The 15,601-nt window shown below is 40.1% G+C and overlaps 1 protein-coding gene across 2 annotated transcripts in view; it reads left to right on the forward strand.

Moving 5' to 3' along the window:
• Positions 1–3,877: 3,877 nt before the first annotated feature.
• The window catches only part of MTCH2 (mitochondrial carrier 2), a 33,810-nt gene continuing 22,086 nt past the window's right edge, over positions 3,878–15,601 (forward strand). Inside the window, exons 1-5 of one of the 2 annotated variants that reach the window (XM_089914852.1) lie at positions 3,878–4,161; positions 6,613–6,697; positions 6,846–6,952; positions 13,989–14,015; positions 14,214–14,276. In XM_089914852.1, the coding sequence (XP_089770978.1) occupies positions 4,075–4,161; positions 6,613–6,697; positions 6,846–6,952; positions 13,989–14,015; positions 14,214–14,276 (369 nt within the window). In that variant the 5' untranslated portion in view covers positions 3,878–4,074. The remainder of the gene's footprint in view (positions 4,162–6,612; positions 6,698–6,845; positions 6,953–13,988; positions 14,016–14,213; positions 14,277–15,601) is intronic. The other variant, XM_022591988.3, reaches the window with a different exon arrangement.

Genomic DNA, 15,601 nt, shown 5'->3' on the forward strand with positions numbered 1-15,601 from the left:
ATACTGCCTAATAAAGAGAGAATAAGGTATAGTATATAAGTTGTGGTCACCAAAATAGCCACTATATATACAACAGAGACCTTTCAAATATACCTACACACACTCAAAAAGAAATAGTTCATATCATAAAATCTTATTTTTAAGCTATCAACAAAAAACTATTTTTAAAGTTGTAAACACTTTTTTTAATGTTGGAAAAAAATTTTAAAGCATAATAACAAAACTATGACCAAAAGTATTTGTCATATCAAGAAATGTAAATTGGCTGAATTCATCTATTAAAAGAAAATTTCAATCCCTGAATCTGATCTGCAGTTGGTTGAATCCACGGATGCGGACCCCACGGACACAGCGGAATGACTAGATTTTCAGGTTGGATCACAAAACAAAACCCACCAAGTATATGGCATATAAAACAGACACCTAAAATGAAGTAACCAAGAAAGATTTAAAAAAAAAAAATGAAAGAAAGGGGGAATTCCCTGACAGTCCGGTGGTTAGGACTCGGTGGGTGCGGACAAAAAAAAAAAGAGAGAAAGATAGAAAGGGCAGACAAGCACTAAGTAAATGCACACAGAAGGATATAAAGGACCATAGTCTAAGCATGAGATAAGGTAGAATTCAAGGCCAAAAGCATTTAACAAGACAAACTATCCGAAAGGGTGCAATATACAATGACGCTCTAGCAGTTAACCAATTCTCTATACCAAATAACATGGTATCAACAATTATAAAGAGAAGACTACTGGAAATGCAAGAAGAATTAGACAGATACACATTAATATTGCAGATTTGATTTCAGTTTTCTTTGATCAAGTGGACAAAAACTAAAATACACACACACATACACACACAAAACATTTAAACCTGAAAAGAAAAATGTCCTTTGTTAATGCTCATGGAACACCCAAAAATCACTCATATATTAAGTCACAAAGCAAATAAATCAATTTATAAATAAAATTTCAAAAAGTATAAATAGAAAAGTCAACATTCTCTGAACACAAAACAATAAAACTAGTAATGAATATTATCCGGGAGGTAAAACGAAAACTGCCACTAAGATAACAAAAAGTTCTCTCAAACAAATCTTTGGTCAAAGAAGAAATCAAACCCAAAATTCCTAACTATTGACGAACATATTAGAAGCTATGAGCTAAAGCAGTGCTCAAAAGGAAATTCATACTTAAATGCTTGGTGGGGACGGGGAGACTCTTGCAGGCAGCACGGATTTGATCCCTTCGTCGGGGAACTAAGATCCTGCATGTTGCCCAGTGCAGCCAAAAAAAAAAGGATGATGTCCAATGCTTATGGTAATGAATACGAAAGGGTAACAATGAAAGAAGTAAGCCTCTGTAGTAGGCGGAATTCTAAAGGTCTCCCCCAAGATTCCTGTCTGCTGCTTATTTAATCCAAACACTAATCTAGGTACTGCTATGAAAGGGTTTTGCAGATGGAATTAAGGTTATTAATCAGCTGACATTAAAATACGGAGCTTATTCTGGATTATCCAGGTAGGTCAGGTGTAATGACATGAAATCTTAAAAGCAGAAGAGGGAAGTAGAAGACTTCATCAGAGAGATGGGGTAGAAGAAGAGGCAGGAGAGATTAGTAGGCAGGAGATCAGAGAAATTTGAAGCATGAGAAAGACTGGACCCACCACTGCCAGCTTATGAAGATGAAGTCAGGGAACTGTTAGCAGAGTCTCCAGAAGCTGAGAAAACTGGCCAGCAGACAACAAGGAAATGTGAACCTCAGTCCTATGACTATGTGGAACTGAACTTGAATTCTGCCAACAACCTGAATGAGCCTGGAAGTAACTTCTCGCCCAAAGCTTCTAGATAAGAACCCAGTGGGCCAATGCCTTGATTTCAACCTTGTGGGACCCAGAGCTGGATATCAGCCACTCCTACTGGACTTCTGACCTGCAGAACTGTCAGATAATAAACTTGTATCTTTTTAAGCCACTAAGTTTGTGGCAATTTGTTATGGCAGCAATAGAAAACGAACACAGCATCTAACTTAAGAAGTTAGAATATGAGTGAAGTAAGTCAGACAAAGACAAATATCATATGATATCGCTTATATGTGGAATCTAAAAACATGGTACAAATGAACCTATTTACAAAACAGAAATAGAGTCACAGACGTAGAAAACAAACTTACGGTTACCAAGGGGGAAAGGCGAGGAAGGATAAATTGGGAGATTGGGATTGACATATACACACTACTATATATAAAATAGATAAGAACCTAGGGAATTCCCTGGTGGTGCAGTGGTTAAGAACCCTCCTGCCAAAGCAGGGGACACGGATTCAATCCCTGGTCCAGGAAGATCACACGTGCCGCGGAGCAACTACACCCATGCGCCACAACTACTGAGCCCGCGCTCTACAGCCCAAGAGCCACGACTATTGAGCCCTCATGCCACAACTACTGAAGTCCGCATGCCTAGAGCCCGTGCTCCGCAACAAGGGAAGCCACCGCAATGAGAAGCACATGCACCACAACAAAGAGTAGCTGGCACTCTCCGCAACTAGAGAAAGCCCGGGCACAGCAACAAAGACCCAATGCAGCCAAAAATTAATTAATTTTTTAAAAATCAGAAAAAAGTGTCCCCTTGCTAAATGGTCTCTATGGTTAAATATCAAAATTTCTGGATTTAGTTAGAATCAACTTTTAAGTTTCTTTTAACTCTAAAAGCTACAATTTGGTATTATATTTCCATGTGCCAAGCTGGGTAGGCATATCATTTCATTCAATTCTCACAAGAACAGTATGAAGTAGACATTACTATACTCATTTGTTTAAGGTTCAAAGAAGTCATGTGACCTGCCAAAGGTCACATAGTTAATAATTGGTAGAGGTGAAATTTGGACCAGGTCAATTAGACTCCAAAGTCCAGGCTCCCTCCTGCTCTGTAAACTGCCTCTCTAGCACCATGCTGAGTCCAGGACAATATTAATTAAAACTAACATTTGTATTTCAATATACAGTTTTTAAAAATCTTATCAATTTCACTTAGCGCTCAATAATAACCCTGAGAGGCAGGTAGTAGTGTAATCCTTAGATTTAGATATAAAAATTGAAAACTGAAGAAGATAAAATGACTTCTGAATCATTTTGATACAAAAGAGAGCCAAGATTGAACTGCAAGTCTCCACTCTCAGTTTATTCTCTGCACCCGGCTCTGCCTAAGCGTTGATATAGAATGTGTGAGCTGGGACTGAAGGGCTGAAGACAATGCCATTTTCTTTTTGCCTCTAATAACCTGTAGCCTGGTAATCACTGAAGTAATTGTTCATTTATGCAATAAATATTTATTGAGCACTTAGTATGTGCCAGGCACTGAACATACAAGGAACAAAGGCTGTCCCGGCTCCTGGATTCACGGGGTTTACATTCTGGTGGAGGAAACAAAAAGATAAATAAATTTCAGACAATGATAAGTGTTGCAAGACTATGGAGTAGGAAATAAAGGGGAGGTAAGTTTAAATAGACGTCAGAGAAGGCGTTTCTGAGAAGTTAACATTAACTGAATGAATGAGTACATGTATAGCAACCCCCGATGGATTCATTTTTCAAACTTATCTAGTTTTGCTGGCCATTAGATTGTTTATGATTCTGACGCTGAATACTCTTTGGAGCTTATGTTGCTGATGCCAAAAGGGCAAGGGCAGAAGCGAAGAACATGGACGAATCCTTTCCAATTCATTTCACTCCTGTGACCTTGCCTTTGCCGTCAGGGTCACTCCCCACCGCCACGCCCATTCTTCTGTCCCCGGATGCTTCCAGCCTGCGCAAGCGCAGGAGAAACTGCTGTTCCTAGTGGAGGGCGCGGATTCCACCCCAAAACGCATGCGCCCCAGGCTCGCAAGCCCCGCCCCGACCTCTGCGCCCGCTCGCGAGCCCTTGCCAATTCTCAGGGCGGGGACTGCGCGGGGAGACGCGCGCCGGTGCGTGCGTGCTCCCGGGCCGCGGGCGGGCCAGTGAAGCTGGCGGCCCTGGCACGTGATCCCGGATCGGCGTGGTAGCTTGGTGGCTCCGTCTGTCTGTCCGTCCGCGGGTGCCATCATGGCGGACGCGGCCAGTCAGGTGCTCCTGGGCTCCGGTCTCACCATCCTGTCCCAGCCGCTCATGTACGTGAAGGTGCTCATCCAGGTATGAGTCGTCGCCTTTCCCTTCCTCGCCCGGCGCCCTGTTCGGTCGCCGCTGCCCAAGGCGCCTGAGAACCGGCTCCAACCTTCAGGGCCTTCAGTCTCCTGAGATGCTGCTCCTTCTTTGCTGCCCGCCCCTTCCTTCCCGGCAGGGACGACTTCCACCGCCCGCTGAGCTCCCACTGCCCGTGGGCCTTCCCGAGGTCTCGCCTCCCAGCCAAGCCGTGAGGCCCGCTCCTTTCCTGGTATCCGGCTGCCGCCCTGCCCTGCCCTGCCTGATGGCTCCCCTGAACTTTGTTTTCTCTTCCCTGAGGTTGATCCTGGCTGGGCGCCGCCAGGGGCTTACCAACCTTTCTTTCTCTGCTGCTCTGAAGTGAGCATCCTTCTCTCCGCCCCGGCCCCAAACGCAAGACGTGAAATCTGTTGAAGACAAATTTGAAATTCGAGGGGAGCCAACACTTTATTAGCTTTTGTTTTCTCTTCTTTTGTTGCTGTTACTACTGCTCTTCTGTTCTGAGATTTAGCACCAGATACCCAGAGAAACACAAGGAGTTCATTCAGAAGTGATAATCAAGCGGTTGATGAGTCAAATTTCGGAAGGATCCACTGAACCCTCTTCAACAGCAGCCCATGTGGCTCATGACAGTGAAAAATCACATGTCAGAGTGATGTGAAATCAGTTCAGTTGAAAGTTTTATCGAGTTTAAGTATATATGTTAGTTTCTAATATACTGTGAAATAATTCTTAAATGGTATTTTATATTCACAGGCAAGTTTGCCCGGTTTTAGCTGACTGTAGACCATTAGGTAGTATTGTTCAGTTGCCTTTCTTAATTTCCCTGTGACGGGCAGGTCATTCATTTTTTTAACTTTTGTTGAGAGTTGACGTAATTACATCATGCATAGTACCAAGGATAGAACCCCTGTCCTCACCATCTGCCTTTCTGTCAGAAATATGCAAGACACTAGGGAAGGCCTCATTTCTTATTTTTGAGTTAATGATACTAATCCATATTATGTGTTGCTAAGTTGACCCTTGTGGATTCAGAACCTGTATGTAAAAAACTATTGTAAAATAAGTTGTTTAAAGTAAGAACGAAGGGAATTCCCTTGAGGTTCAGTGGTTAGGTAGGACTCCACGCTTTCACTGCTGAAGGCCCAGGTTTAATCCCTCATCTGGGAACTAGGATCCCCGCAAGCCACTAGAGGCGGCCAAAAAATAAAAGAAAGAAAGAAAACAAAATCTTTGAAATGTATTGTGACATCTAAAACAGAATTGGCACATTTGTAGCTAGATAATATCTGAGGTAAAAGCATTTTTCAGTAAATCTGATATAAGCCCATTACTCAGTCCTTATCCAGGAGACAAGATTTTCTAATGACATTCAGAGCTCTTGCCTCAAAAACTCCTTAATCCTTATTGCACAACATGTTTGTGTTGCCAAGTGTCTCAGGGATTTTGGTGAAATTCCCAAATACTCAGTTTTAAAAATAGTGGCCCAGTGACACTTTCAGGAGTTCTTTAATTGAACAGGTTGAGGATCACAGCAGGAGAGTCAAAACCATGTCCGACAACGTTCATTCTCTCAAGTATCCCTTTGGCACTAAAGAGTCTGAATATATTGTAGAAATAAAATGATGACATTAATTCTAAAATGACTCGTTAGATTGTTCATGACAGTCTGCTCCTTTAACATGGACTTAGCTTGTAATTATTTCCCAAATGAATTATCCCCAGCTGTATCTGCATTTGCCTTTTGAGTGGTTTGTTTTGCTAGCCAAATATGAAGTTGTTGCTGGCTTAGTCTTCTCACTTTGTCCGGATATTAAAAATGTGCTTGATTTTCTTTAGAAAATATTTTTGAGCGTCCTCAGTAAACTGTAGCTTTGTTAACACAAAAATTCCCTTATTCTATTTTTAGATTGATGCCAGTCTATCTCAGCTACATGGTTTACTTTGTAGAATTTGAACCAAAAGAAAACTTGGAGTTTATTGAAACCAGTCTTTTTTTTTTTTTTGCGGTACGTGGGCCTCTCAGTGTTGTGGCCTTTCCCGTTGCGGAGCACAGGCTCCGGACGCGCAGGCTCAGTGGCCATGGCTCACAGGCCCAGCCACTCCGCGGCATGTGGGATCCTCCCGGACTGGGGCACGAACACGTGTCCCCCACATCAGCAGGCGGACTCTCAACCACTGCGCTACCAGGGGAGCCTGTAACCAGTCTTAAACAAGTGACAAAATTAAAAACAAAACAAAAGAACACACCAGAACTGACAAGGATGATACTTCATCACTGTCTTGGAAAATATACACTGCATTTTAACTTGTGTTAAAAATTATAACTCTAAAAAATATGTATATATATATAACTCTAAATTTGTTCTTTATTCAAGACCTTGCAACTCAGGCATTCCTGGGAATGTTGCTTAGTATTGATTTAGTCTCTTGTTTTTAAAGGTGGGATATGAGCCTCTTCCTCCAACAATAGGACGAAATATTTTTGGGCGGCAAGTTTGTCAGCTTCCAGGTCTCTTTTGTTATGGTAAGTGTCTTTGATTTATTTGGAATTGGAGGACATTGAAGGGTGTGATAGGAGTTACTGAAAGAATATATAGTAAGCATGTTTCCTTGAAATTTCTATGTAACCATTCCTTTCAACTAGAATGTAAATCTCCTACTTGTGTTCTTAGCTCAGCACATTGCGAGCATCGATGGGAAGCGTGGGTTGTTCACAGGCTTAACTCCAAGACTGTGTTCAGGGGTCCTTGGAACTGTGGTCCATGGTAAAGTTTTACAGGTAAGAAGAAAATCAATCCATCTTCCCATAGATTTAGATAACCATTTCTTTTTTTTTAAACATCTTTATTGGAGTATAATTGCTTTACAATGGTGTGTTAGTTTCTGCTTTATAACAAAGTGAATCAGCTATACATATACATATGTTCCCATATCTCCTCCCTCTTGGGTCTCCCTTCCATCCTCCCTGTCCCACCCCTCTAGGTGGTCACAAAGCATTGAGCTAGATAACCTTTTTTTTTTTTAATTTATTTATTTTTGGCTGCATTGGGTCTTAGTTGCTGCGTGTGGGCTTTTCTCTAGCTGCGGCGAGTGGGGACTAGTCTTCATTGTGGTGTGTGGGCTTCTCATTGCCGTGGCTTCTCTTGTTGTGGAGCACGGGCTCTAGGCGCACGGGCTTCAGTAGTTGTGGCTTGCAGGCTCTAGAGTGCAGGCTCAGTAGTTGTGGCGCATGGGCTTAGTTGATCTATGGCACGTGGGACCTTCCCAGACCAGGGCTCGAACCCGTGTCCCCTGCGTTGGCAGGTGGATTCTCAACCACTGCGCCACCAGAGAAGCCCTAGATAACCTTTTACGTACAATTTGATCAAGAGCAGTTTCAAAGATATACGTCTTTACATCCATGGCCTTTCTTCCTCTTGAAAAACATTTACTTGAAATACCCATTCTTAATTCTTTCCTGGAAAGCAAGGAGAATTTGTATAAAATGAAGTAATTGATTTTGACCTACACAAGCTTCTTCCTCTGGACCAGTTGTTCTGAGCAGAAATTAAGTACACTCATTTGAGCTCCTGTGTAGCTCATATTATTTCTTTGAAGGAGGAAGGAAGCTGGTTAAAACATACATTTCTTTCTCATGTTATTTTCCTCCTATTCCTAGTGTTAATCCTAGTAAATGTTTTCTGTTACAAATTTATTTTTTTTTAAACTTAACAAGATAAACATTAAAGTAGGATAGTGTTTATTTGTGACTGTTTATTTCAGTAGTACTCAGTACAGGGAATTCCCTGGCGGTGCAGTGGTTAGGATTCCACACTTCCACTGCAGAGGGCATGGGTTCGATCCCTGGTCAGGGTACTGAGATCCCACAGTCTGCAAGGCTCGGCCAAAAAAAAAAAAAAAACCACTGCCAATAGTAATTGGTACAATCCTCCATGTATATTTTAAGGCTTTAATGTTGGCCCAGTTCTACTTTTTTATCATTTGATGAGCAAATCGTGGTGTTGTTAATCAGTTTCATGATCTGATTGGCTTAGGTTTTAAATTCTTTTCAGACTTTGTTGAATTGAGTTGGAGAGGTTTTCCAGTTAGTTCCTCACGTGGAAGCAGTTTTGTTATTCATTGTACTTACTCTTGTCGTCATGCCTGTGGACTGAATGTTAGAAGCAGCGTTTTGGGTGGCCCGTGGGTCAGAGTGATGGAGTTTTAATGGGCCGATGTTTTTGGTGGATTGATTACTACTCTTTTCCAGCCACACTGTACTTTGGCTCAGTGGAAGCATTCCTGTTACCTAAATGAGGTTTAGATTTTCATGTGGGAAAGTAGTTGTCATCTAGTTCAAAGAGGTTTATGTATAGACCAAGAGTGAAATTACTGCTTGAGATCAAGTTAAGGAAAAGTAAGACAAACTTGAGGTAACCAAGTACCTGGAATATGTGTTTCACATGTAGCCCGATGAAATAGAACAGGGTATTGGTACTATAGTTAGTATCAAAAGCAACTAATACAATCAAGAAGAAAGACCAATTCAGGTCTTTCTGAACAAGAAAGAGTTCTGTATATCTGAACAAGAATTAAATTGAAATCTGTTTAGAATAATGTAGAAGAGACAGGTTGAAAATTTTATTAATGGAGTGAAAACCAAAGTCTAGAAATGAGTGAGGATTTTTAAAAACTCCTGAAACTGTTAGAATTAATTCTGGCCAAAGACCTGGAATTTGACCAAAAACCATCATTTCGCTTAATCATGTTGTTTGTTCTCTTCCCTCTGATTTTATTTTAAAAATGTAATTCTTTTCGTAAAAGACAGTGTTCTCTCTTTTTTAAATCTGGTTATGACTAGGAGGTCAGTTGTCTGGTTCTTGTATTTCACCTAGCCCATCTTCTATTTCTGAAATATCCCACAAATAATGTTTCCTCTTCCAGTGCAGTCTGAGCTCTGGCAGTTTCATGTTCTCTTGTCCAAAAGAATAAAGCATCTTCTCTCTTGCTTGGTTTAGAAACAGATACAAAAGGAGAAGTGAGGTGGTTTCAGCTATTCAGACTTAGCACCAATTCTCTGTTCTTTGTACAGTGAAGAAAAGCATCTTGCCCTAATTTGGTATTAGACCTGCTTTTTCCCTGAAAAAGCCCTGAGGCTTTTTCCATAGCCTTAGTCCTAAGCTATGTTTTGTGTTTTTTGGTTTTTTTAAATTTATTTATTTTACTTTTGTCTGCATTGGGTCTTTTGGCTGCACACGGGTTTTCTCTAGTTGCGGCGAGCAGGGGCTACTCTTCGTTGTGATGCGCAGGCTTCTCATCGTGGTGGCTTCTCTTGTTGCAGAGCACCAGCTCTAGGTGTGCAGGCTTCAGTAGTTGTGGTGCGCAGGCTTCAGTAGTTGTGGTATGCAGGCTCAGTAGTTGTGGCGCGTGGGCTCAGTAGTTGTGGCTCGGGGGCTGTAGAGCACGGGCTCAGTAGTTGTGGTGCATGGGCTTAGTTGCTCCGCAGCGTGTGGGATCTTCCTGCACTGGGGCTTGAATGTGTGTCCCCTGCATTGGCAGGCAGATTCTTAACCATTGCGCCATCAGGGAAGCCCCTAAGCTATGTTTTTATCAATTTATTTTCTGTTATATGTGTGTGTTTAGTAAATAATGTTCTTGGATTTGGATCATCGTGTTTTCATTGTCATTTGTCTCTAGGTATTTTTTGATTTCTTAAGTGATCTCTTGGTTATTTAGTAATGTATTGTTTAGCCTCCATGTGTTTGTGTTTTTTACGATTTTTTTCCCTGTAATTGATTTCTAACCTCGTAGTGTTGTGGTCAGAAAAGATGCTTGATATGATTTCAATTTTCTTAAATTTACTGAGGCTTAATTTGTGACCCAAGATGTGATCTATCCTGGAGCATGTTCTGTGCGCACTTGAGAAGAAAGTGTAATCTGCTGTTTTTGGATGGAATGTCCTATAAATATCAATTAAATCTGTCTGGTCTATTGTGTCATTTAAAGCTTCTGTTTCCTTATTAATTTTCTATTTGGATGATCTGTCCATTGGTGTAAGTGAGGTGTTGAAGTCCCCCACTATTATTGTGTTAACTGTCGGTTTCCTCTTTTATAGGTGTTAGCCGTTGCCTTATTTATTGAGTTGCTCCTGTGTTGGGTGCATATATATTTGTAATTGTTATATCTCCTTCTTGGATTGATCCCTTGATCATTATGTGGTTTCCTTCCTTGTCTCTTGTAACATTCTTTATTGTAAAGTCTATTTTAAATGATATGGGTATTGCTACTCCAGCTTTCTTTTTTTTTTTTTTTTTTTTGCGCGCAGTACGCGAGCCTCTCACTGTTGTGGCCTCTCCCGTTGCGGAGCACAGGCTCAGCGGCCATGGCTCACAGGCCCAGCCGCTCCGCGGCATGTGGGATCTTCCTGGACCTGGGCATGAACCTGTGTCCCCTGCATCGGCAGGCGGACTTTCAACCACTGTGCCACCAGGGAAGCCCCCCAGCTTTCTTTTGATTTCCATTTGTATGCAATATCTTTCTCCATCCCCTCACTTTCAGTCTGTATGTGTCCCTAGGTCTGAAGTGGGTCTCTTGTAGACAGCATATATATACAGGTCTTGTTTTTGTATCCATTCAGCCAGTCTGTGTCTTTTGGTTGGAGCATTTAAACCATTTACATTTAAGGTAATTATCAATATATATGTTCCTATTACCATTTTGTTAATTGTTTTGGGTTTGTTTTCGTAGGTCCTTTTCTTCTCTTGTTTTTCCCGCTTAGAGAAGTTCCTTTAGCATTTGTTGTGGAGCTGGTTTGGTGGTGCTGAATCCTCTTAGCTTTTGCTTGTCTGTAAAGCTTTTGATTTCTCCATCGAATCTGAATGAGATCCTTGCTGGGTAGAGTAATCTTGGTTGTAGGTTCTTCCCTTTCATCACTTTAAATATGTCATGCCACTCCCTTCTGGCTTGTAGAGTTTCTGCTGAGAAATCAGCTGTTAACCTTATGGGAGTTCCTTTGTATGTTATTTGTCATGTTTCCTCATTCTATGAGGCCACCATCACCCTGATACCAAAAGCAGACAAAGAAACTACAAAAAAAGAAAATTACAGACCAATATCACTGATGAATACTGAATACAGATGCAAAAATCCTCAACAAAATACTAGCAAACAGAATCCAACAACACATTAAAAGGATCATACACCATAACCAAGTGGGATTTATCCCAGGGATGCAAGGTTTCTTCAATATATGCAAATCAATCAATGTGATACACCATATTAACAAACTGAAGAATAAAAACCATATGATCATCTCAATAGATGGAGAAAAAGCTTTTGACAAAATTCAGTACCCATTTATGATAAAACCTCTCCAGAAAGTGGGCATAGAGGGAACCTACCTCAACATAATAAAGGCCATATACAACAAACCCACAGCAAACATCATTCTCAATGGTGAAAAACTGAAAGCATTTCCTCTAAGATCAGGAACAAGACAAGGATATCCACTCTCACCACTGCTGTTCAACATAGATTTGGAAGTCCTAGCCACAGCCATCAGAGAAGAAAAAGAAAGAAAAGGAATACAAATCGGAGAAGAAGAAGTAAAACTGTCACTGTTTGCAGATGACATGATACTATACTTAGAGAATCCTAAGGATGCCACCAGAAAACTACTAGAGCTAATCAACGAATTTGGTAAAGTTGCAGGATACAAAATTAATGCACAGAAATCTCTTGCATTCTTATACACTAATGATGAAAAATCTGAAACAGAAATTAAGGAAACACTCCCATTTACCACTGTAACAAAAAGAATAAAATACCTAGGAATAAACCTACCTAGGGAGACAAAAGTCCTGTATGCAGAAAACTATAAGACACTGATGAAAGAAATTAAAGATGATACAAACAGATGGAGAGATATACCATGTTCTTGGTTTGGAAGAATCAATATTGTGAAAATGACTATGCTACCCAAAGCAATCTACAGTTTCAGTGCAATCCCTATCAAATTACCAATGGCATTTTTTACAGAACTAGAACAAAAAATCTTAAAATTTGTATTGAGACACAAAAGACCCCGAATAGCCAAAGCAGTCTTGAGGGAAAAAAATGGAGCTGGAGGAATCAGACTCCCTGACTTCAGACTATACTACAAAGCTACAGTAATCAAGACAATATGGTATTGGCACAAAAACAGAAATAGATCAATGGAACAAGATAGAAAGCCCAGAGATAAACCCACACACTTATGGTCAACTAATCTATGACAAAGGAGGCAAGGATATACAATGGAGAAAAGACTGTCTCTTCAATAAGTGATGCTGGGAAAACTGGACAGATACATGTAAAATAATGAAATTAGAATACTCCCTAACACCATACACAAAAATAAATAAAATGGATTCGAGACCTAAATGTAAGACAGGACACTATAGAACTCTTAGAGGAAAACATAGGCAGAACACTCTTTGACATAAATCACAGCAAGATCTTTTTTGATCCACCTCCTGGAGTAATGGAAATAAAAACAGAAATAAACAAATGGGACCTAATGAAACTTAAAATCTTTTGCAAAGCAAAGGAAACTACAAACAACGAAAAGACAACCCTCAGAATGGGAGAAAATATTTGCAAACGAAGCAACGTACAAAGGATTAATCTCCAAAATATATAAACAGCTCATGCAGCTCAATATTAAAAAACAACGCAATCCAAAAATTGGCAGAAGACCTAAATAGGCATTTCTCCAAAGAAGACATACAGATGGCCAAGAAGCACAGGAAAAACTGCTCAACATCACTAATTATTAGAGAAATGCAAATCAAAACTACAATGAGGTATCACCTCACACCGGTTAGAATGGGCATCATGAGAAAAATCTACAAAGAACAAATGCTGGAGAGGGTGTGGAGAAAGGGGAACCCTCTTGCACTGTTGGTGGGAATGTAAAGTGATACAGCCACTAGGGAGAACAGTATGGAGCTTCCTTTAAAAAAACTAAAAATAGAATTACCTTATGACCCAGCAATCCCAGTACTGGGCATATACCCAGAGAAAACCATAATTCAGAAAGGCACATGCACCCCAATGTTCACTGCAGCACTATTTACAATAGCCAGGTCATGGAAGAAACCTAAATGCCCATCGATAGACGAATGGATAAAGATGATGTGGTACATATATACAATGGAATATTACTCAGCCATAAAAAGGAACGAAATTGGGTCATTTTTAGAGACATGGACGAATCTAGAAACTGTCATATAGAGTGAAGCCAGAAGGAGGAAAACAAATATCATATATTAACGCGTAAATGTGGAACCTAGAAAAATGGTACAGATGAACCGGTTTGCAGGGCAGAATTTGAGACACAGATGTAGAGAACAAACGTATGGACACCAAGGAGGGAATGAGGCGGGGCCGGGGGTGTGGTGGTGTGATGAATTGGGAGATTGGGATTGACATATATATATACTAGTATGTATAAAATGGATAACTAAAGAACCTGCTGTATAAAAATAAATAAATGAAATTCAAATAAATAAAAATAATGTTCTTGGATTTTTGCTTTGCTTTGTTTTCCTTTTTCTTCTTTTAGATAAGCACTTTTATGAGCTGACCAATCAGTATGTTAAATTTAGCTACAAAATCATCTTAGAGACACTTATTTCCAAGCGTTAATTAGAAGTAGAAATTAATTGGAGATTTACAGCCAAAAAAATCAACTATTTTAATTTCTGCCAATCAGTAGAGTTTTCATTTTATGTTCTGTCTCAATAACACTATGATAGCCTTAATCATCCTTTCTTTTCTTTTCTCTTCCTTTGTAGCATTACCAGGAGTGTGACAAGGCTGAGGTATGTTGGAACCAATTTCTATCCATGAGTCCATTTTCCCTGCAAGCTACTGTTGCTCTCTGGTCCTCTTTAGGAAAAGGGACAAGCAGTCAGCTTTCCTTTCATCATAGAGAGTGTTGGTATACAGGATGGCCACCAGTTTGAACAGTTCTATTTAAAACCATCAACATATCTATCTACTTTCATTTTGATTTCCAGGAGTCAGGATCTGGAAATGTACTGAAAGAAGTTTCATCTTCCTTTGACCGAGTTATCAAGGAGGTAAGGTGATTATGATTTCTCTAAATCAGAGCAAGCTGGCAGTTGTGGAATCAGGATCATCAGGCCTGTATGTTCAGTGTCTGTTCAAAAAAAATTAAACTTTCAATTTAATATGGGCTTTACTGCTTGTAGAACATAAAGAGAGAAAAAAGCATTGCTTGCTGTTTGGAATTTCAAGGAAACATAATTTGCCCACTCATCTTTAAAATTGAAGAGGTACAAAAAAAAAAAAAAATTGAAGAGGTACTGAAACCTCTTATAATAGAGTTGGAAATCTCTGGCCCAAAAGTATTAAAATAGTGGCCAGGGCCTTCGTGTGTTGGATACTATATATCCAGAAATGCTTTTACAACATTATTCTGCCTTTGAGATGTCCTTATCGTCCATTTCCCACTCCTGTCTTCTGCCACTGGAGTTTGTTGCATGCCTGACTTAATAATACTCTTTTATTTCTAGTCTTTACATTATCTAATTGTCTATAGAGACGTCACAATTTTTCATTGAAAGCTGCCTTCTAAAGTATATATCACTGAACAAACATCACTATAGGCCAAGATGTCAGATGAGTCAACTTTGTTTTTTGTAAATTTTCATGAAGTGATTTTATTTAAAAGTAGAGATGCATGTATTAATATATGTTTTATATTTTCTTAACTTTATTTAGTTCATCGTAGGGCTCTTAGAACTACCATTAGAGTAGGGGTGAGATCTCTTAACTAAATGAAGGTAATGTTTAAATGCAAAAACGAACGACGGACCTGCTATATTTACAGCCTACCTCCAAGTATTGTGATTGAATTTTTTACTAACCTCTTTACAGAGTCCTGGACAAGAAAGATAAGCTAGGGTAAATATAGAGCTCTAAGATACTGCACAGTTACGGGGCTGTGGTTGAAAAACAGATGAATGTCATTGTGTTCTCCTTGAGACGTTGGTATAGATTAAATAGAGCCTGACATTTGTCTAGTGTAGATATCGGAGTATCAGAGTCTCTAAAATCACTCACAATGAGAGAGCAACTTAATAGTCTAAATACCGGCCTCATAGTTGTTTGTTTGAATTTATATTTTTATTTATTTATTTTTGGCTGTGTTGGGTCTTCGTTGCTGCGCGTGGGCTTTCTCTAGTTGCAGCGAGCAGGGGCTACTCTTTGTTGTGCACAGGCTTCTCATTGCAGTGGCTTCTCTTGTTGTGGAGCACGGGCTCTAGGTGCTCAGGCTTCAGTAGTTGTGGCATGTGGGCTCTGTAGTTGCGGCTTGCAGGCTGTAGAGCGCAGGCTCAGTAGTTGTGGTGCACGGGTTTAGTTGCTCCACAGCATGTGGGAT

This window comes from Delphinapterus leucas, chromosome 7 (assembly GCF_059928025.1).
Source record: "Delphinapterus leucas isolate spDelLeu-1000000601 "Yukka" chromosome 7, BTC_Dleu_Yukka2, whole genome shotgun sequence".
Lineage (NCBI taxonomy): Eukaryota > Metazoa > Chordata > Mammalia > Artiodactyla > Monodontidae > Delphinapterus > Delphinapterus leucas.